This window comes from Dendrobates tinctorius, unplaced genomic scaffold, assembly GCF_039654945.1.
Source record: "Dendrobates tinctorius isolate UK_male_01 unplaced genomic scaffold, ASM3965494v1 ptg000308l, whole genome shotgun sequence".
In the NCBI taxonomy this organism is placed as follows: domain Eukaryota; kingdom Metazoa; phylum Chordata; class Amphibia; order Anura; family Dendrobatidae; genus Dendrobates; species Dendrobates tinctorius.
Window position 1 is genome coordinate 3,773,467 of NW_027361975.1, and position 26,382 is coordinate 3,799,848.

A 26,382-nucleotide genomic window follows, 5' to 3' on the forward strand; every position below is an offset into this window, starting at 1 on the left:
TTCCACATGAGTCTCAATCCCTGGAAAAGATCAAAATATCATCCAGATAGATGATCAAAAATTTATCCACAAAGTCCTTGAAAATATCATTCATGAAGCACTGGAAGACAGAAGGGGCATTAGTGAGCCCAAAAGGCATCACCAGGTACTCAAAATGTCCCTCCGGAGTATTAAACGCCGTCTTCCATTCATCCCCATGCTTAATGCGAATAAGATTATACGCCCCCCTGAGGTCAAGCTTGGTAAACCAGCAAGCACCTTTAACTCTGGAGAATAGGTCAGAAATCAGGGTTACCGGATACTGATATTTAACAGTAATTTTGTTGAGGGAACGATAGCCAATACAAGGCCTTAATGAACCATCTTTCTTGGCCACGAAAAAAAAACAGCACCCAAGGGTGAAGAGGATGGTCTAATATGACCCTTCTCCAACGACTCCTTAATATAAGATCGCATAGCCTCGTGCTCGAGTACAGATAAATTGAAAAGTCAACCCTTGGGAAATTTACACCCAGGGCTCAACTCAATTGCACAGTCATAACTCCTATGAGGAGGCAAAGACGCAGACTTATTCTCACTAAACACATCATAAAAATCAGCCAAATAGTCAGGAACATCATGCGACTGGGGAGAGGTGGAGAAAACAGGAGCGTCACCAAGAGCACACCGACAACCCCAACTCACCACAGACACAGATTTCCAATCCAAAACTGGATTATGGATTTGCAACCAGGGAAATCCCAGAACAATGGTATCATGCAAATTATGCAACACCAAAAATCTGCAATTTTCTTGATGGTCTGGAGCGACCCGCATTACCACCTGGGTCCAAAACTGAGGTTAATTCTTCGCCAAAGGAGTAGCATCAATACCCCTCAAAAGGATAGGCGTCCGCAGAGGCATCATAGGAAACCCACAACGTTTAGCAAAATCCAAGTCCATCAGGTTCAGAGCCGCTCCCGAATCCACAAAAGCCTTAGCGGAAAATGTGGACAGGGAGCAGATCAGAGTAATTGCCAGAAGAAACTTAGGTTGAACACCACCCACAGCAAATGTGTGCGCAAAACGTTTCTCTTGTTTAGGGCAGACAGAAATCATATGAGAGGCATCTCCACAGAAAAAACACAGCTTATTACGCCTTGTGAACTCTTGACATTGCGCCCTAGGCAAAACTCTATCACATTGCATAGGTTCAGACATTTGTTCAACAGGTGGCAACATTTCTCATGTACTTTTACGTTCACGTAAACACCGATCAACCTGAATGGCTAATGACATAGAATCGTCAAGACCAGAGGGAACAGGAAATCCCACCATAGTATCTTTTATGGTTTCTGACAAACCCTTCCGAAAGAGAGCTGCCAAGGCACCATCATTCCAGGTAGTAAGGACCGCCCACTTTCGGAATTTTTGATAGTATAATTCTCCAGAATCCTGACCCTGGCTCAATGCCAACAGGGCTTTCTCAGCTTGATCAATAGCATTAGGTTCATCATACAACAACCCCAAGGCTTGAAAAAATGCATCCACATTAGTTAGAATAGGATCATCAGGTGTCAAAGAAAACGCCCAATCCTGGCGATCGCCGCGCAGCAAAGAGATGACAATTTTAACCTGCTGTGCAGAGCTCCCCGATGAGTTAGGCTTCAAGGCAAGAAATAATTTACAATTATTCTTAAAATTCAAAAATTTAGACCGATCCCTAAAAAACACATCAGGAATAGGAATCTTTGGTTCAGCAGCATGTGAATGAGCAAGATAGGCGGAAATTCCCCGCACTTCAGCAGCCAGCTGCTCCACACGATCAGACAATTGCTTAATCTCCATTAAGAAAATTCCTCCTACAGCCCCAGAGAAAAAGAGGAAATTATATGCATAAAAAAAAAATTCTGACACTTTTTTTTTTTTTACAATTCTTTCCTGCTATTGAGTACCCTAGAATCTGCGGTATGGCTGGTGATTCTGTTATGAATGAGTCACCGGAGGAGGAAAAAACAAAAATACAAGCTAAGTCCAGAAAACCGGAGAGGTTGGTAGCCAGCGGATTGCAGACCCCTGATCCTATTCACAACAACTAACAGTAGCCGTGGGGTGTTCCTACGGTGGTCCTAGACACCTCGTTCACAGCCAGAGATCTAAATAAACCTAAAGAAAGAAAGGGGAAATCTAAACTGCCCCATAGCAGACCCCAAAGCAATAGATAGCCCCCAACATGTGTTGACGGTGAAAACAGATGAAAACACAGACAGAAAAACAGGCTGAGCAAACGATGGAGCCCTCACTAACTAGATAGGACAGGAAAGAAATGCAACTGTCTGCAATCACGCAAAAACCCTGCCAAAAATAATGTCCAACGCGTCTGATAGAAAAAGCCCTGAAGTCACTAGACTTCAAAATCATTATATCAGCACTCAGGTATATTCTGAAAACAGAGCAAGGAGATCAACTGATCAGAGACAAAAATGGAGTTCAGCCAGTCCCAACCAGGGCTGGCTGAACACAAACACTAAGTAAACCAGACAAAATCTCATGGAACACTAGCAGAGCAAAAACTTAGCTTTAGTAGACAGGACTACACTGGAGGCCAGAGCTCAGAGCAGAGAGGATCACCAGCAACCCAGCAGGGCGTCGGCGGCCTTATATCCACTCAGAGATTCCGGATGTCCAATCACACTCCACCTGTTCAGATGACAGGTTTTTCCCATCCAAATCAATTTCACTACCTCCTTTCACCAGCAGAGGGAGTTCATCGGACATCAAAAGTGAAGGAGAAAATGAGCTCATAACAGAAATAATATCAGATTTTTATGGAATAAATTCATGGACTTTAGTGCGCTGCTTGACAGATTCACGAACCCAGGTTGTAAGAAAGATTAACTGTTTATTTCCCAACGCATTTCAAAGTGTATACCACTTCTTCATCAGGGGTTGACATATAACGATATATGTCATCCCCTGATGAAGAAGTGGTATACACTTTGAAACGCGTTGGGAAATAAACAGTTAATCTTTCTTACAACCTGGGTTCGTGAATCTGTCAAGCAGCGCACTAAAGTCCATGAATTTATTCCATAAAAATCTGAAGTTCTGGCGGTCACGGAGCTGACCTTTGGACGTGCAGCAAGCTGACTACGGATCTTATATGCTTTAACCCCTCCTGGAAAGGGTGAGTGAATTTTTGTTTATTCATTTAGCAAATACTCGGGTAAGACCCTATTGCGCTTTCTGTTCCAACAGTTTATTTGAACAGAAATAATATGAGAGACGTCTCCACAGAAAAAACACAGCTTATTACGCCTTCTAAACTCCTGACATTGCGCCCTAGACAAAACTCTATCACATTGCATAGGTTCAGACATTTGTCCAAAAGGTGGCAACTCCTCTCGTGTAGTTTTGCTTTCACGTAAACGCCGATCAATTTGAATGGCTAATGACATAGAATCGTCAAGACAAGAGGGAACAGGAAATCCCACCATAGTATCTTCTACGGTTTCTGACAAACCCTTCCGAAAGAGAGCTGCCAAGGCTCCATCATTCCAGTTAGTAAGGACCGCCCACTTTCAGAATTTTTGACAGTATAACTCTGCAGAATCCTGACCCTGGTTCAATGCCAATAGGGCTTTCTCAACTTGATCAATAGCATTAGGTTTATCATACAACAACCCCAAGGCTTGAAAAAATGCATCCACATTAGTCAGAATAGGATCTTCAGGTGTCAAAGAAAACACCCAATCCTGGGGATCACCGCGCAGCAAAGAGATGACAATTTTAACCTGCTGTGCAGAGCTCCCCGATGAATTAGGCTTCAAGGCAAGAAATAATTTACAATTATTCTTAAAATTCAAAAATTTAGACCAATCCCCAAAAACACATCAGGAGTAGGGATCCTCGGTTCAGCAGCATGTGAATGAGCGAGATAGGCGGAAATTCCCCGCACTTCAGCAGTGAGCTGCTCCACACAATCAGACAATTGCTTAATCTCCATTAAAAAAAAAAGTCCTCCTACGGCCCCAAAGAAAAAGAGGAAAAAATATACATTTTTTTTACAATTCTCTCCTGCTTTTGAGTACCCTAGAATCTGCGGTATGGCTGGTGATTCTGTTATGAATGGGTCACCGAGGAGAAAAAGGCAAAACAAGCTAAGCCACAGAAAACCAGAGTGGTTGGTTGGTAACTATGCAGATTGCAGATCCCTGATCTTACCACACAACTAGCAGTAGCCGTGGAGCGTGCCTACGATGAACCTAGACACCTCATCACGGCCGGAGGACTACATAAGCCTAGAGCAAGAAAAGGGAAAACTAACTGCCCCAGAGCAGACCCCAAATGAATAGATAGCCCACACACTTGTATTGATGGTGAAACAAGATGAAGGCACAAACACAGGCAGGAAAATAGGCTGAGCAAATGATGGGGCCCAAACTAACTAGACAGGAAAGGAAAGGGAAGACACTGTCTGCAACCTGCAAAAAACCCTACAAAAATAATGTCCAACACTTCTGATAGCAACATTAACCCTGAAGTCACTAGACTTCTCCCACTATATCAGCACTCTGAAATATTCTGAGACAGAGCAAAAAGAGACCGAACTAGTAAGGGACAAAAAGCCAATTGGCAAAATACTGATAAATAAGAGTGGAAATTCAGCTCAGCCCCCAGCCGAGGCTGGCAGAACACACAAAAAACTGAATAGACCAACAAAATCAAGTGTGAACATTAGCAGAAAAACTTAGCTTTAGATGACTGGAACAGAGCTGAAAACCAAGAGCTGACAAGCCAGAAGGAATCACCAGCAACTGAATAGGGCGTCGGCTGTCTTAAATCCAATCTGAGAATCCTGAGATCCAATCGTCATCCTCATTTTCAGGTGGCAGATCTCCACCGATCAAACCAGCCGCTCCACCTCCCGTCACCAGCAGAGGGAGTCCAGAAGGGGAACTCACAACTGGTGAACCCGAGAATGAACTCACAACAATTGCCCCTCCCGTCCACTAACCAAAAAGCGACTGAGCCCGGGTGATTATCGTGGAGGTCACCCAGGCTCTCAGCTACCCTTTTCTGCCTTCTCGAAAAAGTTGTTGCAAGTGGAACTTTATTGTGGGAGTATCTCCACATCCACTTCAGCCTTCGTGGATTGCGGATCGTCATTGAACTTTATTGACTCTGAATTAGTGACCAGGTGTAAGTTAGGGACAGTTAGTTTGGAGACTCCTATTCACATTGTTGCCATTGACAAAACACCACTGGTTAAGAATGACATTATGTTTCTCCTTAAAGTGAGTTCCTTGCACCAGGAACATATTTCATGTTTTGTAATGGACAACCTGCCTGCGGGACTGGTGTTGGGGTTCCCCTGGTTACAATTGCATAATCCTGTGATTAATTGGGAATCTTGGGACATTGTTAAATGGGGTCCCTATTGCTCTGAGAAATGTCTTGTTTCTGTGTCTGTGTCGTCCGTGGGGCTGGAAGGTATTCCGGAGTGCCTGAAAGACTATACGGACGTTTTCTCCGAAAAAAAGGCTGAGGTTTTACCACCACACCGCCCATTTGATTGTGCCATTGACCTAATTCCAGATGTTAAATTGCCCAAAGCCCGCTTGTATAACCTCTCGGGTCCGGAACGGGCTGCGATGAAGGAATATATTTCTGTGAGTCTCCGTAAGGGACATATTCATCCTTCTGTTTCTCCTGTGGCGGCGGGGTTCTTTTTTGTAAAGAAAAAAGACGGTGGTTTACGCCCATGCCTCGATTTTCGTGAGTTAAATAAGATAACTGTGAGGAATACGTATCCCCTTCCACTTATTCCTGATTTATACAATCAGTTGTCTGGGGCTAAGTGGTTTTCGAAATTAGATCTACAGGGAGCGTATAACCTTATCCGAGTCCGGGACGGAGATGAGTGGAAAACCGGGGTTGTTTGAAAATTTGGTCATGCCTTTTGGCCTGACCAATGCTCCAGCGGTCTTCCAAAATTTCATAAATCATGTGTTCTCAGATTTTATTGGACTTTTTTGGTGGTATATTTGGATGACATATTGGTCTACTCTCCTGATAAACAGGCTCACATTGGTCATGTTCGGGCAGTTCTCCAAAGGCTCCGGGAGAACTGTCTATTTGCTAAACTTGAAAAATGTTTATTTTTTGTTCAGGAACTGTCCTTTCTGGGGTTCATCGTGTCTGCTGAAGGGTATCGCATGGATCCTAAAAAGGTGCAGGCCATTGTCAAGTGGGTTCAACCTTGTGATTTGAAGGCTCTGCAGCATTTCCTAGGATTCGCCAATTACTATCGTAAATTTATAAGGGGGTTCTCACAGGTGGTTAATCCCCTCACAGACATGGCTCAAAAGGGGGCTGATATCAAGAATTGGTCAACCGCAGCGGTATCGGCATTTCAGTTTTTGAAAAAATGTTTCATGTCTGCCCCGGTTCTTATTCAACCGGGCCCGTCTGAACCATTTATTGTTGAGCTAGACGCCTCAGACGTGGGGGTGGGGGCAGTATTGTCCCAGGGACCCGCCACTTTGACCAATTTAAGACCTTGTGCCTTTTTCTCAAAGAAATTCTCCCCTGCGGAGAGAAACTATGATGTGGGGAATCGGGAACTTCTGGCTGTGAAGTTGGCCTTTGAAGAATGGAGGCATTTTTTGGAGGGGGCTGTCCATCCTATAACCATAATCACGGACCACAAAAACCTAGCTTACATTGAGTCAGCTAAAAGGTTGACTCCTAGGCAGGCTAGATGGTCACTTTTTTTTTCCCGATTCAACTTCTCGATCACTTTTCGGACAGGATCCAAAAATGTCAGAGCTGATGCCTTGTCACGCAGTCTAGATCCGGTTTCCCCCCCCGAACCTCCATCCTTCATTCTTCAGCCCGGGGTGGTGGTGGCAGGTATTTCTAATATGTTGGAACGGGAGATTCGGGAAGCCCAGTCTCTTGCACCTCCAGCTAAGCCGGTTGATAAACTTTTTGTGCCAGCTCATTTTCTTCTCAAGGTCCTCTAGGAGTTCCATGACTCAGTTCTGGGTGGACATCCAGGGATCTCGGCCACCCGGAAGGCCATTGCTAGAGTATTCTGGTGGTCTTATTTAGCCTCTGATGTTGGGGAGTATGTGTCTGCATGTGAGGTTTGTGCCCGTGCTAAAACTCCCAATAACCGGCTGGCCGGGGAATTGGTACAACTGCCAATTCCTGAGAGACCATGGACTCATCTGTCCATGGATTTCATCACCAACCTTCCCCCCTCCAAGGGTAATACCATCGTTTGGGTTGTGGTGGACAGGTTTAGTAAGCAGGCACATTTTGTACCTTTGGCAGCTCTACCTAATGCAGAAACATTGTCCAGATTGTTTGTTGTGCATGTGGTGCGGTTGCATGGGGTACCCTTGAATGTGGTGTCTGATAGGGGAGTGCAATTTGTTTCCAGATTTTGGAGAGCTTTTTGTAAGAGGTTGGGTATTGGTTTGTCCTTTTCATCCGCTTACCATCCAGAGACTAATGGGCAGACTGAGCAGACCAATCAGTCTCTGGAGCAAATTCTGCATTGCTTGACTTCAGCCCGACAGGATGATTGGTGTTCTGTGTTACCGTTGGCCGAGTTTGCATTTAACAACCGCATTAACCAGTCTACGGGTACATCTCCATTTTTTTGCAATTATGGGTTTCATCCTCTTTTTGGAGAATTTTCCCGTTTGAATTCTGGGTGTCCTGGGGTGGATGAGACGATCCAGCGGTTGGCGGAGGTATGGCGGGAGGTCCAGAACAACATTAAGAAGACTCAGGACAAATTAATTTTTTTGTGGACAAATAATGATCCGCGGGTCCAGTGTTTCAGATTGGGGATAAGGTATGGTTATCCACCAAGAATATAAGGCTCAAAGTCCCCTCTGCGAAGCTTGGACCCAAGTTTATAGGTCCCTATGAAATTACCGAAGTAGTAAACCCGGTGGCTTTTCGGTTGCGTCTCCCGCCATCTCTGCGGATCCCTAATGTTTTCCATAAGGCCCTTTGGAAACCTGTGAGGCCCGGTGGGGAGGGATCATCAGCTTCTTCGCCACCGGTTTTGGTAGACGGACAGTCGGAGTACGAGGTGGAACGAATTGTCGACTCCAGGTTGGTCTGTCGTGCCCTTCAATATCTGATACATTGGAAGGGCTACGGTCCTGAAGAACGCTCGTGGGTTCCTGCTCGATCGGTTCATGCAGATCGGTTGATCTGAGCCTTACACGCCAAGTATCCTGAGAGACCTGGGGGTCCAGTGGCCCCCCATTGAGAGGAGGGTACTGTCATGATCCAGGATGGGATTTCGCTTTGGCCGGTCCTGGTCAGACTGTGGGTTAATTGTGCTGCCTCTCTCTGGCTGAGGGCGGCTATTTAATGCTCACTGGACCTAGGTCCGGTGTCAGTTATACTCCTGCCCTCGGCTGAGTTAGTTGACCTCTTGTATACGTGTGCCTTGTGCCTGATAACTTGTTGCTTGTTTGGTTGTGATCCGGTTCTGTCACTGTTACGAGTTCTGCCTGCCCCTCTTGTACCGCACCACTCTCTCGTGTATGACTTTCTGGTTCTGACCCGACTACTCTCTGCTCGTCTCTTTGGTACCGCACCGCCCTCTTGTGTATGACCTTTGGCTTTGTCTGACCTCCCGTCTGTTTATCCCTCCTGTACCTCGTTTGCCCGTACTGTGTATAACCTCCGTTTTGCCCGACTTTGAGTTTTCTACCATCTCTGATAGCAGGACGCTAAGCCCCGCCCCCTTGCTGTCACATGACCATAGGTCTTGTGCCTGCTTGCTAAAGCTTCAGCGTTCAGGTCCTGTGCATCTGTACTTTCTGGCTATTCCAGTCCCCGGGGCCCCTACAGTACAGGTGAGTCCCTGCTCAGCGGAGGCTGTACGCCGGCGCTGTCAGGAACCTGATACCAGCATCCAGCGTTGCTGATCCTGATCGCTGGGGCTGTCTTGTGACAGCTCACCAGCAATCAGCCTAACGATGTCCCAGCGATCCCATCATGTCAGATGGTTGGTGGGATCACTGGGACATCATTATGTGTAACGGGGGCTTTATACCTGCTATATCCTGGGCACTCCTTATTTTTTCTGCCAAAGGTTCCATGCACAAGGCAAAAATAATAGGAGACAATGGGCAGCCTTAACGTGTGCCATTCGATATACAAAACGACTCTGAAAGGAACCCTGATGATAAAGCTTTGGCAGAGGGATTCGAGTACATATCACATATCGCCGAGTAAATGGGGCCTGTCAGACCAAATTTTCGTAGAACACTTTTGAGATACACCCTGTCAAATGCTTTTTGAGCATCTAGGGACAGGAATGCACTGGGGACCCCACTCAATTCCGCTATCCGGATTAAATTTATCATCCTGCGCGTACCATCCTTCGCTTCCCGACCTGCTACAAATCCTACTTGATCAGACGAAACTAAGGAGGGGATCACATGGTGTAATCTAATTGCAAGCATTTTAGAAAATTTTAACATCGCAGTTTAAGAGTGCAATGGGCCTAAAATTACTGGGACATATTGGAGGTTTCCCCGGTTTAGGCAGAGTAGTAATAGTGGCCTCTAGATTTGTGACAGATACAGATTCTGAATTTTGCCATGAATTAAATATACAAAGGAGGTAGGGAGTCAAATATTGATGAAATTGGCGATAGTACTCATTTGATAACCCATCTGGGCCAGGGGCTTTATGACATTTTGTAAGTTTGATTGTGTTCCGAATTTCCTCCTCTGTAAATGGGGCATTTAGTATGTTCCTGTGATATTTGGGATAAGTTTATAGATTGTAGATATCTATCAATATTAGTTTTGGGAGGGCTGCATAGTGGTGGGATCAGTCACTAGATTATAGAGATGTTTATAGTAATTAGCAAAAAACTTTACTATTTCTAATGGATTTCTGATACATTTCCCTTGTTGATCTACCAAATGGTCAATTCTAGCTCGTCCCTCTCTTTTTTTAACTCTATGGGCTAACAGCGCCCCAGCTCTCTCTCCTGTTGCTTTATGAGCCGACCACAAGGACTCGTCTGTGACTTCTCCATTGTCGTTCGACTGGGAGTAATGTTGGAGCTCAGTCTGTACTTTCTCTACCACCTTGCTTTGTAACAATAAGGATGTATTTAACTGCCACCTAGCAGAAGGATTAGACTGATAACGTAGAGTTAGTCTCAGGAATATCGGGGCGTGGTCTGACCACGTAATCAATCCAATATCCGCTGGTCTGCATCTATTTAGACTCGTATTCTCAACTAAGAAATAATCTATTCTACTATACACTCACTGGCCACTTTATTAGGTACACCTGTCCAACTGTGTGTTAAGACTTAATTTCTAATCAGCCAATCACATGGCGGCAACTCAGTGCATTTAGGCATGTAGACATGGTCAAGACAATCTCCTGCAGTTCAAACCGAGCATCAGTATGGGGAAGAAAGGTGATTTGAGTGCCTTTGAACGTGGCATGATTGTTGGTGCCAGAAGGGCTGGTCTGAGTATTTCAGAAACTGCTGATCTACTGGGATTTTCACGCACAACCATCTCTAGGGTTTACAGAGAATGGTCCGAAAAAGAAAAAAAATCCAGTGAGCGGCAGTTCTGTGGCCGGAAATGCCTTGTTGATGCCAGAGGTCAGAGGAGAATGGGCATACTGGTTCGAGCTGATAGAAAGGCAACAGTGACTCAAATTGCCACCCGTTACAACCAAGGTAGGCAGAAGAGCATCTCTGAACGCACAGTGCGTCGAACTTTGAGGCAGATGGGCTACAGCAGCAGAAGACCACACTGGGTACCACTCCTCTCAGCTAAGAACAGGCATCTGATGGCTACTTTCAGCAGGATAATGCGCCATGTCATAAAGCTCGAATCATCTCAGATTGGTTTCTTGAACATGACAATGAGTTCACTGTACTCAAATGGCCTCCTCAGTCACCAGATCTCAATCCAATAGAGCATCTTTGGGATGTGGTGGAACGGGAGATTCGCATCAGGGATGTGCAGCCGACAAATCTGCGCCAACTGTGTGATGCCATCATGTCAATATGGTCCAAAATCTCTGAGGAATGCTTCCAGCACCTTGTTGAATCTCTGCCACGAAGAATTGAGGCAGTTCTGAAGGCAAAAGGGGGTCCAACCCGTTACTAGCATGGTGTACCTAATAAAGTGGCCAGTGAGTGTATGTCCGGTGACGGGAGGAGTAGAATGTATAGTCACGCTCCGTAACATGGGAATATCTCCAATAATCATGGAGACGATATTCCTTCACTACTACTTTCAGGTCTCTCCTAGAATGGGTTAATTTACTAGAGCAGTCCATAGTTCTCTATCTATAGGGGCATTGAAGTCTCCACATATAATCTTTTCTCCTTTAGCCAATTCAGTCACTTTCTGAAACACCTTGCGAGCAAACGTGCATTGGACTTCATTAGGGGCATACACCACCACCAGCGTATGTAGTTCACCATTGAGGGAGCAGACTAGGATTAAAAATATGCCCATAGGATCCGCATACATCTCTATATTTCTAAATGCCACAGTGTTTTTAATCAGTATGCAGACTCCTGCCTTTTTACTTGCATTATTAGCGAAAAACCTATGAGGGAACTGTGGATGGTGGAGTCTACTATTATCAGCTTCCAATAAATGCATTTCTTGCAAACATATGACATCAGCACGTGATTTTTTTAACTTCCCTCCATAACATAGAACGTTTCATAGGTGAATTGAGGCCTCGAACATTCAAGGACATAAACTGTATACTCATGTCTAAATAACAATCTTCCTATGGATGCAGCAGGCCCCAACACACCAAGCCCTTCCACCATAATTGCTAATTAGGTCCCCAGCATAAATATGAAACCATAAGTTGTATATCCTTATGAACTGAACAGAGATGCAAGTGTCAATTATCACATTATAATGCACAATAGTAAAAAAAAGAGGAGTCATAAAAAAGGAAAGAATAGAAAAAATAGAAAAAACAGCAGTACTCAAAAGATAATCCAAACAACTGGATGCACAAAAAAAATGCACATCCTCAAGTACCATCCAAAGAATGAAGAAAAATGACTGCAATGGGGTTGGTGAGCTCTTCTAACTCTACAGAGATCCTCAGCAGAGTTGCCCGCAGTCACAGGTTGCTAGGAACAGTGAGAACAGAATAAAAGTCCGAGCAATCTTCCACCAGCTCCAGCAGGCGGACCTTTCCTGGCTTCCACCTTATATTTGAGACCATTCTGGGTTTAACTTTTTCCCCATAGGCGCTTGTTGCTGTGCAAAAGGAATATTTCAATCCTTAAGTCTGTCTTCAGCTTGTTTAGGGGTATGACAAGCAATTATTCTCCCCTCATGCATAATCAACAGTTTCACTGGGTTAAAGCCCCATCTATATTTGGTGCCCACATCACGCAGAGCTTTACATACATGTGCGTATTCATGCCTCTTGGCCAGAGTCACTGCAGATAAGTCCGGGAAAACTTGTAGTGATTGCATCTCCTGGGGCAGAGTTGGATTTTTCCTCATTCTTTGCATGAATACATCCTTGGTGGTAAAAAAGTGTATTCTTGCCAGAATGTCTCTAGGCAGATCTTCATCCATGTGTTTTGGTTTGGGGGTTCTATGGACCCTATCAACCATTAAGTCTTTAATGGACATTTCAGGGAGAACAGCCTTTAAAAAGTTATGCAGGAAAGCAGGCAAATCCTTATCCAAGACCGCCTCAGGGATCCCTCTCACCCAAACGTTATTCCTGCGCGATCTATCCTCCAAGTCGTATGTTTTATCACTGACACCGACTAGTGCATTGAAAAAAGTGGCATATTCAGCCATTTTATTCTCTAAATGAGAGGTGCGTTCTCCCAGAGCTGAGATTTCTCCTTTCAGCTCTCTAAAAGAGGACATGCATGATATGCTTAAAGAAGAGGAAAGAAAAAGAGGAAAGAAACTCTTGCATATCCTTCCTAGTGAGCAGAGCAGAGTGTTGATGAATCTCCTCTCTGCCCGCACCTCTCCCAGGGCCCCCAGAGGAGTATGGGGAGCCTGAAGGGGACGCAGGCACCATTTTTCCTGTTGCTTTGGTGGACTTCCCCCTTGCAAAGAAGTCAGGCAATCTCGACGGAGATCCCCTCCTCTTCTGTGATCTGCCGTGTGTCATCATGTGCCTGGGTGTTTGCAGTAGCTGCAGGCGAGTAGTTGGAGGAAGCTGGGTGCTGAGTTGAGCCGGGATGAGCTGCTAAATGTCCTGGGCTGCAAGAGCTCTGTAACTATGCAGCTGCCACACTTGCTAGCAGGCCACGCCCCCATCTATTATATAAAGCTCAATGTGGGTGTGTATGTATGTGTGTATGTCTGGGATTGGCATCCACACTGTCGGAGCTACAGCCACAAAATTTAGCACAGTCACACATCTGGACCCCGAGAGCGTCATAGGCTATGTTGTGAGGTGAAATTTTAACCCCGCGCGTTCCAATTCACCAAACAATTTTGCCCCTATCTACATACTGGGGAAAAAGTGTGTGCGTATCAAGCCCCGCCCCTCATTATGATGTCATAATGGTTGCCATGGCGATGCTGATTCATCATAGGTTGCAAGCCCCGCCGCTCATTATGATGTCATAATGGTTGACTATGGGATGGAGGATGTGTGATGGGTATATGGGCACTGGACTATGGGATGGAGGATATGCATGACGGGTATATGGACACGGGACTATGGGATGGCGGATATGTATGATGGCTATATGGGCATGGGACTATGGGATGGAGGATATGCATGATGGGTATATGAGCATGGGACTATGAGATGAAGGATGTGTGATGGGTATATGGGCACTCGACTATGGGATGGCGAATATGTATGATGGGTTTATGGGCATGGGACTATGGGATGGCGGATATGTATGATGGGTATATGGGCACAGGACTATGGGATGGAGGATATGTATGAGGGGTATATGGGCACAGGACTATGGGATGTGGATGTGTGATGGGTATATGGGCACTGGACTATGGATGAGGATATTTATGATGGGTATATGGGCACGGGACTATGGATGGAGGATATGTAAGATGGGTTTATGGGCATGGGACTATGAGATGAAGGATGTGTGATGGGTATATGGGCACTCGATTATGGGATGGTGAATATGTATGATGAGTATATGGGCACTCGACTATGGGATGGCGAATATGTATGATGGGTATATGGGCATGGGACTATGGGATGGAGAATATGTATGATGGGTATATGGGCATGGGACTATGGGATGGAGGATGTGTGATGGGTATATGGGCACTCAACTATGGGATGGAGGATATGTATGATGGGTATATGGGCACGGGCCTATGGGATGGTGGATAAGTATGATGGGTATATGGGCAAGGGACTATGGGATGGAGGATAAGTATAATTTGTTATAACTAACCACAGTTAGTTACTATGCCCGGGCAGCGACGGGCTCTTCAGCTAGTATATATACACTCACTGGCCACTTTATTAGGTACACCATGCTAGTAACGGGTTGGACCCCCTTTTGCCTTCAGAACTGCCTCAATTCTTCGTGGCAGAGATTCAACAAGGTGCTGGAAGCATTCCTCAGAGATTTTGGACCATATTGACATGATGGCATCACACAGTTGGCGCAGATTTGTCGGCTGCACATCCCTGATGCGAATCTCCCGTTCCACCACATCCCAAAGATGCTCTATTGGATTGAGATCTGGTGACTGAGGAGGCCATTTGAGTACAGTGAACTCATTGTCATGTTCAAGAAACCAATCTGAGATGATTCGAGCTTTATGACATGGTGCATTATCCTGCTGAAAGTAGCCATCAGATGTTGGGTACATTGTGGTCATAAAGGGATGGACATGGTCAGCAACAATACTCAGGTAGGCTGTGGCGTTGCAACGATGCTCAATTGGTACCAAGGGGCCCAAAGAGTGCCAAGAAAAAATTCCCCACACCATGACACCACCACCACCAGCCTGAACCGTTGATACAAGGCTGGATGGATCCATGCTTTCATGTTGTTTACGCCAAATTCTGACCCTACCATCCGAATGTCGCAGCAGAAATCGAGACTCATCAGACCAGGCAACGTTTTTCCAATCTTCTACTGTCCAATTTCGATGAGCTTGTGCAAATTGTAGCCTCAGTTTCCTGTTCTTAGCTGAGAGGAGTGGTACCCAGTGTGGTCTTCTGCTGCTGTAGCCCATCTGCCTCAAAGTTCGACGCACTGTGCGTTCAGAGATGCTCTTCTGCCTACCTTGGTTGTAACGGGTGGCAATTTGAGTCACTGTTGCCTTTCTATCAGCTCGAACCAGTATGCCCATTCTCCTCTGACCTCTGGCATCAACAAGGCATTTCCGGCCACAGAACTGCCGCTCACTGGATTTTTTTTCTTTTTCGGACCATTCTCTGTAAACCCTAGAGATGGTTGTGCGTGAAAATCCCAGTAGATCAGCAGTTTCTGAAATACTCAGACCAGCCCTTCTGGCACCAACAATCATGCCACGTTCAAAGGCACTCAAATCACCTTTCTTCCCCATACTGATGCTCGGTTTGAACTGCAGGAGATTGTCTTGACCATGTCTACATGCCTAAATGCACTGAGTTGCCGCCATGTGATTGGCTGATTAGAAATTAAGTCTTAACACACAGTTGGACAGGTGTACCTAATAAAGTGGCCAGTGAGTGTATATATATGTATATATACACACACCTATTCTATGTGTATACATGTAGTCTATCTTTTGTATTCTAACATGTCAGTGTGATTTTACTGGTGCGAGTGCTGTATGATTTTTTTCTCGCAGTCATTAACTTGCATTGACGAGTTTCATCCGAGAATCTCAGCAATACGCAGCATGCTGCGATTTTTTTTCTCAGTTCGATTTCAGTTGAGAAAAAAATCTCAAATGAGATGTCACCTATTGAATAACATTGGTCCAAGTGCAATCTGATTTTTTATTGGATTGCACTCATCCATATTTCTCGTAAGTGAGTATGAGCCCTTAGTGTTAGTCTTGGACATGTTAGTGTCCAAGACAGAGGTAGGGAAAACCTGCTCTGGATGTTGTGTTTGAAACAGATTGCAATATGATAGTGTAGCAGTCTGTTCCATGCCAGATCCAGGTTTTCCATGTGGCTGAAAGCCACATGTTTCTGTGATAAAAGCCCTGCAGTAAAGGGCTAGGGAGGTCTGAGTAAGTGCTTAGTGAGTCTCAGGTGTGTCAGAGCCAGAGTGAGTTCTGGCAACCCGCAGTCTACACAGAGATGCAAGTTGTCCATGGTGAATGGTCTCGGATGTATACAGTTCTTTGCCCGGAGGTGAACCGGAGGTGGATGTCAGGTGCCCGAAAGAAGACTGGCGTGTGTAACGATTGCAAAACAGGTGGAAATGGTGCCCGGCTGCGATCCGGAGGATATCCTGGACTGTGTACGGCTGTGTGAGTAAAGAGACTGTGATGCAGCAGTGCAAGACACCCATGGGAACTAATACCAAAAAACAAAAAATTAAACCGTACCCTATAAGCGTCAAATTCTTTAAGACAGATTTGTAGAGGCGCACGTCAAAACCAGGGAGTCCATCCTGGAGCAAGTTCCATAGCAATAGATAAAAAAGTCAGCGCCTGAGACAATGGTGAAAAAAAAGCCTTACATTTTATTCTGCCTCCTTTGGCGACGTTTCGGGCGTAGCTGTGACTGCAATACAGACTGATAATAAAAGTAAGTATTAGTCTTGGACATGTTAGTGTCCAAGACAGAGGTAGGGAAAACCTACTCTGGAGGTTGTATTTGAAACAGATTGCAGTATAATAGTGTTGCAGTCTGTTCGATTCTGGATCCAGGTTTTCCATGTGGCTGAAAGATACAGGTTTCTGTGATAGAAAGAAAGGGTTAGTGAGGTCTGAGTAAGTCTGAGTGAGTGCTTAGTGAGTCTAAGGTTTGTCAGGGCCAGAGTGAGGCCTGGCAACCCGCAGTGTACACAGGAATGCATGATGTCCACGGTGACTGGTCTCGGATGTGGACAATCCTGTGCCCGGAGGTGAACCGCAGGTGGATGTCCTGTGCCTGAACTAAGACTGGCATGTGTAACGATTGCAAAACAGGTGGATATGGTGCCCGGCTACAATCCAGAGGATATCTTGGACTTTGTACGGCAGTGTGAGTAGAAAGACTGTGATGCAACGGTACAAGACACCTATGGGAACTAGTCGGAGAAGTACTAGTATGTGTAGTGCCTGCAACATGTAATGCTGTGAACAGAGTCTTGGACACGGCGCATTGACACCCATGGGAACTATTCAGAGGAAGACTGGTGTGTTTTGTGTCTATAAAATGAAAATGTATAATATATATTCTGCAAATGGTGAAATGAATACTAGTTATATGCACTGAATTTATATGCTTTGAAGTTATATGCACTTGTGTGGATTGGACTTTAATGCTGTGAGGAAACACATTAAGGCTGTGTGCCCACGATGCGATTTTTAAGCATTTTTGCCGCGATTTTTGGCGCAAAAACGCAGCAAAAACGTTTAAAAATCGTGTACCGAACGCCCCCCATGCATTCCTATGGCATTTCGCACATGCTGTGCTAATGCTGCGCTTTTTTCCGCGGCGGAATCGCATCGCAGAAAAAATCGCAGCATGGTCATTCTTTTGTGCGGAATCGCAAAGAATTGCCGCGATTCCGCACCCATAGGAATGCATGAGAATCGCTTACTTCCCGCATGTGGCTATGCCCACCATGTGGGAAGTTAAGCGTCTCATGTGCGGTTGGTACCCAAGGTGTGGAGGAGAGGAGACTGTCCTCCAGGCCCGGGGTACCATACCCCTGTAAAAAAAAGAATAAAAAATCGGGGTATATTTACCTTCCAACGTCCCGCGCTGCATTCCCGGCCTAAGCGTTCCCAGTAATGCCTTGCGGCAAGGTCCTGTGATGACGTAGTCTCGCGTGACTCTAGCGGTCTCGCGATATCGCTATAGTAACGCGAGACCAACGTCATCACAGGTCTCGCAAGGCATTACTGGGAACGCTGTGGCCCGGAATGGCAGCGCGGGACGCCGGAAGGTAAATATACCCCAATTTTTTATTTTTTTTATCATTTTTAACATTTTATCTTTTACTATTGATGCTGCATAGGTGACCTCAATAGTAAAAAGCTGGTCACACTTGTCAAACACTATGTTTGACGAGTGTGACCAACCTGTCAATCACTTTCCAAGCGATGCTTCAAATCGCTTGGAAAGTGCTTGAGAAAATTGCGGCAAAATCGCGAACAGAATCGCGGTAAAATCGCTGTGAAATCGTGCGGGAAAAAAACGCGCGATTTCTGGGAAGGAGTCCGGTTTTTAGTGTGCGTTTTAACACGCAACGTGGGCACATAGCCTAAAGAGACTTTTTGCGTTAGAATTTTGAGGGTCACTGCCTCTTCACTGCATACGGTGCTACTGCTGCCTTACAGGAGTTAGAGGAACCCATGCAGTCATGAGGTGCTTCCTCGTCGCATGTCTCTCCCAACATTTGCAAGAAAAAGGGGGGGTTTATTGTGGGAAGAAGGGACATTTCCTTGGAGCCATTTCGGATTTTAAAATAATTTTTATAAGCTGGTGTTATAAAGTATTCTAATTTACTGAGATAATGACTTTTGGGTTTTCATTGGCTGTAAGCCATAATTATCAACATTAACAGAAAAAAACACTTGAAATAGATCACTCTGTTTGTAATGACTCTATATGATATATGAGATTCACTTTTTGTATTGAAGAACTGAAATAAATTTACTTTTTGATGATATTCTAATATTGTAAGATGCACCTGTAGGTTTATTGGTCCTGTGATGTGTCAAGGGGAGAGGTGATAGAAAACAGATATATTTCTCCCCGTTTCATTTCATATATCTCCCTGTACTGATGGTGAAGCCGGTTTATTTCACTATAATCCAGTACTGGTTTCCTTAGTGATCAGCGTGAAAGGACTGGTAGTTCCCCTCCACAGATTCAATCCAGGTTTTGATTCCTGACAGGTCCAGCTGATATAATCAGGAGGAGCTGGGATCTCTGACACTCTCTCGTCTGCTGAGCTGGGAGCTGACACAGTCTTTGTTGTTATATAGGTTTATTTTGTAGTTAGCTTCTATTGTTAGTTAGCGGCCAGACGGCCTTAGATGTTTTATTTCATGTTTGGCATGTGTAACATTGAATAACAAGTGTGCACAATACATATTCTGTACCCGTGGAACTTGCTAGTCTGCTGTAGTGACTCCATAGCCACCCGCTTGTGCCAAAGCAAAGATCCCAGCTGAGCTATATATTCCCACAGTCCCTATAAAATAATTGCCGTCATTAACCCTGAAGGTTTTTGTCTTGAGTTACCCCAGGCTCTTAAAATTCACAATTCCACAGGTCTCTACTCAAGAAGTATGTTTAACCTCTTGAATCTTCTCTTCTGACACCACCCCCAATCATTGTTGATTGTAATTTGGAGGTCCATATTTCGAGGATTGTTGATTCTAGTCTTCAGCATTGTTCCCTGTAGTATTTGGTGCATTGGCGGGGTTATGGTCCAGAAGAGAGGATGTGGGTTTCAGCATCAGAGGTGAATGCCCCTAGACTGGTTCGGTAGTTCCTTGCCTCTAATCCTGAGAAACCAAGTCTTGAGTGTCCGGAGGTACCTCGTAGAAGGGGGGGTAGTGTCACGGGTGTGTCAGGTGTACCAGGCAGTCTTCCTTGATAGCGCTGTAGAAGATCTCTGCAACTAGCTCAAGCACCTTCTTGATTTTTGTATCTCCCGCTCCCTTTAGGGATATCCCTCTCCCTTTAGGACCCAAGGGTTACCTCTACCTTCTACTACTAATTGTACTCCTATGCTGAAGGTTTATATTCATTCTGTGGCTGCAGCAGGTTGCTGGTGTTAGCTCTTACATGTCTCTGTCTAGTTGGATGTACTAACAGTCGATTAGTTCCCTCTCAGAGTACTCTTGGAGGATTGCTGGGGTGACATCTCAGTTGTCTTCTCAAGCTAAGTGTACCCATGCTTGTCTACCCTATTTGAGGGGACTGACTATTGTCATCCCATCCGTTCCCTTACCAGGCCCCATCGCTGGGGTCAGGCAGGGATTAGGTCGGCGATAGGTGCAGAACTTATAAAGGGACACTTATCTCCTGGCATACCTTTTCATATGTTCAGAGGGAAGTTACCTGGGGTTTTGTTATGGGCGCTGGAATGACAGACTGAGACAAACTCCACAATATCCCATCGCAATGTTGCCCACTAAAAATAACGTGAGAAGTCGTAAAGTCTTTTCCTGCCCTGCATTACTAGCTAACATTGAAGAGTGACCCAACAAAAGGACTTGCTTCCTATCAGATTCTGGCACAAATGACCTCCCTGGAGAAATCTGAGTCAAGACCACCGGAGCCACAGTGACAATCTTGGAAGGCTTGACGACAAGTTGGGGCTCATTGAGTACTGCTGCTCAGATTACTGGTAACCAGAATACCCAAGTCCTTTTCCTGATCTGCAATCTCTAGTATAATTTCATTTACTGTTTATGCAATTACTGCAACATACTGTAGATACATGACTTTTTATTTATCAACATGAACCCCTTAAGCACATGTGGTGTTTTTGCTTTTGCAGTTTGGGTTGTTCCTTACTTTATTCCAAGAGCCATAATGTTTACATTTTTCTGCTGACATTCCTTGTTTTTTGCAGTTGTACTTTTGAATGGCACCATTTATTTTACTATGCAATGTAATAGCAGAAGTAAAGTTGCGGAAAAATTGCAATTCCGTTATTTTTATTTTTTTGTTTTTTTGGAAGGGATGGTTGTGGAAATACAAAACTTACATTTTTTAACTTAAATGGTGAAAAGAACATTCAGAAATTAGGAAAAAAAATTGCCATTTTTCAGGACCATTTATTGGTCATTGAAGCTTTGTGTGACCTTATATTTTTGAGTGGTAAGCTTATCTTTTCATTGGTACAACACTAGTTTAGATATGATTATTTAATTGTTTCTTATTGCATTTTTTTGTGGTGCTGAATTGACTGAAAATTTGCAATTCTGATATTTTAGTTTTTTTCTTTTTAAAGTTTAGCAGATTGGGTTAGTTAATATATTTTGATTGCTACAATATTTATGGATGTGGTGATATCAAATATGCCTATTTTTTAGTATCTTTAGTTTTAATGGGGAAAAGGAGACTGATTAAAATTTTTATGTTTTTCAAAAAAAAGGTTGGACTAATTGTACTATACAGTATCAGTATACTGTGATACTTCAGCATTACTGTACATAGCAAAAATCACAGTTTACTATGGACACCAGCCTTCGGCTGTTCTTCAAAGTAGTTCCTCCCCCCACCAAATAAAGAATAGCAGTTGATTAATATGTCCCATGTGCCTCAAAATTATATAATTGAAAACTGCATCTCATCTAACAACAAAAAAACTTATTTCTCTTGGAGTGCCAAGATTAGTTTTATTATAGAGTTCATAAAAAAACCTACAGATTTCATACTGCTGTAAGTGTACTGACCAGTAGAATAATCATAATGGCCCCGATTTATCAAGACTGGCGATGTTCTTACCAATTTGATGAAGAGGTGAGCTGGAGTCATACGCTCCTGATTCATTAAGTAGCACAAGCCTTTTAATGAATTAGAACCATTGGACAAGTTGCGTGCACTTTCCTGCACCTTTCTACTAATCATAGTACCTTTTCTTACTTTTGACTCTGCAAAAACTCTTACTGTTTCTCTTATTCATTCTCGTCTCGACTATTGTAACTCTCTTCTAATCGGTCTCCCTCTTACAAAACTCTCCCCTCTCCAATCTGTCTTGAATGCTGCAGCCAGGATCATATTCCTCACCAATCGTTACACCGATGCCTCTACCTTGTGCCAGTCATTACACTGGCTACCCATCCACTCCAGAATTCAGTATAAACTTATTACCCTCACCCACAAAGCCCTCCATGGCTCAGCACCACCCTACATCTCCTCCCTTGTTTCAGTATACCACCCTACCCGCGCCCTCCGTTCTGCTGATGACCTGAGGTTGGTATCCTCAATAGTCAGAACCTCCCACTCCCGTCTCCAAGACTTTACACGTGCCGCGCCAATTCTTTGGAATGCACTTCCCAGGTCAATACGATTAGTCCCCAGTCCCCACAATTTTAAGCGTGTCCTGAAAACGCATTTATTCAGACTGGCCTATCGCCTCAACACATTAACCTAACCTATCCCTGTGTGGCAGAGCCAAAAATTTTACCATAACCAGGTTCCCAGCATCATGTTCCCACATGCTTTATGCATCCATTAGCCCTCTGTGTCTGTACTGTTACACACTTAACATTATGGCTGGTCCATACAATCAGGGCAACTGTTACCACCCACCTTTCGTGTCTACCTCTTTCCTCATAGACTGTAAGCTTGCGAGCAGGGCCCTCACTCCTCTTGGTATTTGTTATAATCTACTGTATGTGATTATTGTTATGCTGTAATGTCTATTGTCTGTACAAATCCCCTCTGAAATGTAAAGTGCTGCGGAATATGTCGGCGCTATAGAAATAAAATTTATTATTATTATTATTATTATCATACTATAGTTGGGAACTGGAGTAAGATTTGTGGCACAAGGAATGCCAACACTCGTCATGAATTTGACAAGCGAGTTGCTAAGCTCCCATCTCACCCCAGCTCTGCCCGCTTTGTCAGGGTGAAAATGGCGCAACATCACAAGTTGCAAAATTTTAGCACAACCTCACTTTGCACCAAAATGTTGCTACTTTACAAAGCTTTATTTTACATCATAATTCAGACATAACAGCTTTGGTGAATTGAGCACAATGTGTTATTTACCAGACCTTTATGGTATAATTTGATAGTTAAGTCATATGTCTAAGGGCAGCCTCAGTTGTTAGCATTGCCATGCTGGGGTCCTGGGTTCAAGTCCCACCAAGGACAACATCTGCAAAGAGTTTGTATGTTCTCCCCGAGTTTGTGTGGGTTTCCTCCCACATTCCAAAGACATACTGATAGGGAATTTAGATTGTGAGCTCCAATGGGGACAGTGCAGATAATGTCTATAAATCACTGTGGAAATAATGGTGCTATATAAATGAGTAAAATACATAAATACCTGAGATGGGAATACCCTTTTATCTTATTGTGACTCTCAAGGTGATGGTATCAAAATGCTTTTTGGCTTTCATCTCCATACCCCAAATGTATTACTTTGCTGCTTTGGTCTTTTTTATTTTGATTGTTGGAGTAGTTAACATACAGAAATATGAAGATCAAGACCTCACCTGAACTTTTTATGACTATTCATTCTTGTACCTTACTTCTGATGACTGGGTAGTGATAGGAATGGTGTCCAGCAACAAGTCCGGGGAGGTTAATATAAAAACAACAAATATTTTGAAAAATAATTTTAAAAGTTCCGTAACGTTAAAAAATGCTGATCCCTGGGAAGTCCACCAAACTGACGCATTTCGAACTATACGTCATGTTCATAGTGTGGCCTATGTCCCTAAACGTAGGGTGTTGTTTTATATAGTAATCAAACAGGAAGTAACATGGACAGATCACTATATTATAAATAATGCAATTTATTTGATAATATTTATCCTAAGTTAATTAATTTACTAAATATACATGAGATCTGTTCTGATGTTCAAACCATTTGGCATTCTGGTATTTAACTTAACCCCTTACTGCTATTGGACGCAATAGTGCGTCCAATGGCAGTACCTCGCTTTAATGAGGGCTCCGGAAGTGAACCCGCATCAAAGCCGGGACATGTCAGCCGTTTTCAACAGCTGACATGTGCCCGCAATGAGCACAGGTGGAATCGCGATCCACCCGCATCTATTAACTAGTTAAATTCCGCTGTCAAACACTGACAGCGGGATTTAACCAGTGCTTCCGGCCACCAGGCCGGAAATACGTGCATCGCCGACCCCCGTCACATGTTGCAGAGCCGTTCAAGATGTGGATGCTTCTAGCCTCCCATGGAGGCTATTGAAGCATGCCAAAATAAAGTTCAAATCACCGCCCTTTCGCCCCATTCAAAATTAAACAATAAAAAAAATTACACATAGTAGATATCGCTGCGTTTTGAATTGCCCGATCTATCAATAAAAAATGGATTAACCTGATCGCTAAACGGTGTAGCGGGAAAAAATTGAAACGCCAGCATTAGGTTTTTTTGGTCACTGCGACATTGCATTAAAATGCAATAACGGGTGATCAAAAGATCGTAAAAACGTCAGCTCGGCACGCAAAAAATAAGCCCTCACCCAACCCAAGATCACGAAAAATGGAGACGCTACGGATATCGGAAAATGGCGCAATTTTTTTTTTAGCAAACTTTGGAATTTTTTTCACCAGTTAGATAAAAAAGAACCTAGACATGCTTGGTGTCTATGAACTCGTAATGACCTGGAGAATCATAATGGCAGGTCAGTTTTAGCATTTAGTGAACCTAGCAAAAAAGCCAACCAAAAAACAAGTGTGGGATTGCACTTTTTTGCAATTTCACCACACTTGGAATTTCTTTTCCATTCTTGTGTACACAACAAGGCAAAACCAATGATGTTTTTCAAAAGTACAACTCGTCCCGTAAAAAATAAGCCCTGACATGGCCATATTGACAGAAAAATAAAAAAGTTATAGCTCTGGGAAGAAGGGGAGAGAAAAACGAAAACGCAAAACCGAAAAAAGCTTCTATATATTTTATTTCTATATATTTTAAAGACTGTGACCTGTCACCTCTCTTTTGATCTGCATTAGGGACCTACTGTATGCCAAGCAATGAACATTTAAGTGCCAGGAAATCAATGTAAACTTTTGTAGCATTGCTGCAAATATTTGTCTGTACATTGAAATGTGTTATAAGCTATCGGAAAAATAAATTAACTTCTTATCTTTTTCCATACTTTTTCTAGTTGAACTGGTGAAAATGTCAGAAGGTGAGAAAGATTTCTATGAAGCATAATACAGGATTTTACATGCTGCATGATAATACAAGTTCAGAGTAATTGCTTCTCTTTTCTCAGGTCTGAATGTGACATCTCCAAATTGTGTGTTTCCATTTACCCATCTCCAGCGCTTATATTACTCTTGCATCCCCAATAGTCGGATGGATCATGCCTATTGGTGCTCTAAAACCTCAGACTATGACCGGGACTCTCAGTGGGAGTTTTGCACCAGTTTGGGTAACTGAACCTTTTTATTTACCTTATAGAATTACCGATTTATTGAAACATTTTCCCAAATATTACTGTTTAACTTACCGTAGGTATCCTGGGTTATTGTTCAATACATTTTCATATCACTATTTTCTTCTCTTTTTTTCTTTTTCTTTTTGCTGCTATCTGACAAAATTGATGGCAAAATTTAGTATAAAGTGTCTGTTTTTCCTGTTTTATTTTTATGACCAAAAATGACAACTAAAAGGCATTTAAAACTTTGTTCCCTGTCCTGTAAAAACAATTTTTAAATATACATTTTTTTATGTAGACGGGACTAACAGTGGTTTAGATTGAAAGTGGCATTTTTATTTTACTTATTTATTTTTTTACCAGCTATTTTTATTAATTTACTAATAAACTGGGAGGGGGGGCATTTAAATATTTATTTTTAACTTATTTCCCTAGGGACTGCTGCTGTCTCTGACAGTCAGATCACTGCTTCCACAGCTACACAATCCTGTGTAGCTACACTACTATGCAGTGACACTTTAGAACCTCACTACAGAGTAGAAGACCACCCAGACTTTTTACCTCTATGGGTGGTCTGGAAGTGGGTAAACAATGCATAAGCAAATATATGCAGATTGCCTCTTCAGAGTCACCTGTTGGAAGCAGTTGGCGCTATAGAGTTCAAGTCCTCTTTCTCTCTGAAGATGCAATTTGCATATTAAATTTCCCAGAGAAGCATTGCACGGCAAATAAACCTCCTTACCTTGACATGCCAGAGCTGGTATGTCACTCTCCACAGGGAAAAATGTTACCTTTTAGACCCTAAGCAAATATAAACAGTCATTACTTTCCAAGGTATGCTGCCATCTGAGTCTCAAACATGTCTAGACTGGTTTCTACATCTTACATAGAAAACAGCATTTTACAGAATATTCCAAGGATGTCTTCAGATGTAACCGATTTAATTAGCTCAAATTAACAAATTATTTTTGTAAAATTATCTATCTAAAGTGGCATGTAAAAGTTTGGGCTCTCCTGGTCAAAATTAATGTTATTGTGAACAGTTAAGCAAGTTGAAGATGAAAAGATCTCTAAAAGGCCTAAAGTTAAAGATGACACATTTCCTTTGTATCTTAAGCCAAAA

The 26,382-nt window shown here is 43.5% G+C and overlaps 1 protein-coding gene across 1 annotated transcript in view; it reads left to right on the plus strand.

Moving 5' to 3' along the window:
* The window catches only part of LOC141073594 (matrix metalloproteinase-9-like), a 77,699-nt gene extending 52,438 nt beyond the window's left edge, over window positions 1–25,261 (plus strand). The window contains exons 2-3 of the mRNA XM_073560882.1: window positions 24,984–25,007; window positions 25,095–25,261. Coding sequence (XP_073416983.1) covers window positions 24,984–25,007; window positions 25,095–25,261 — 191 coding nt within the window. The remainder of the gene's footprint in view (window positions 1–24,983; window positions 25,008–25,094) is intronic.
* The last annotated feature ends 1,121 nt before the right edge of the window (window positions 25,262–26,382 follow it).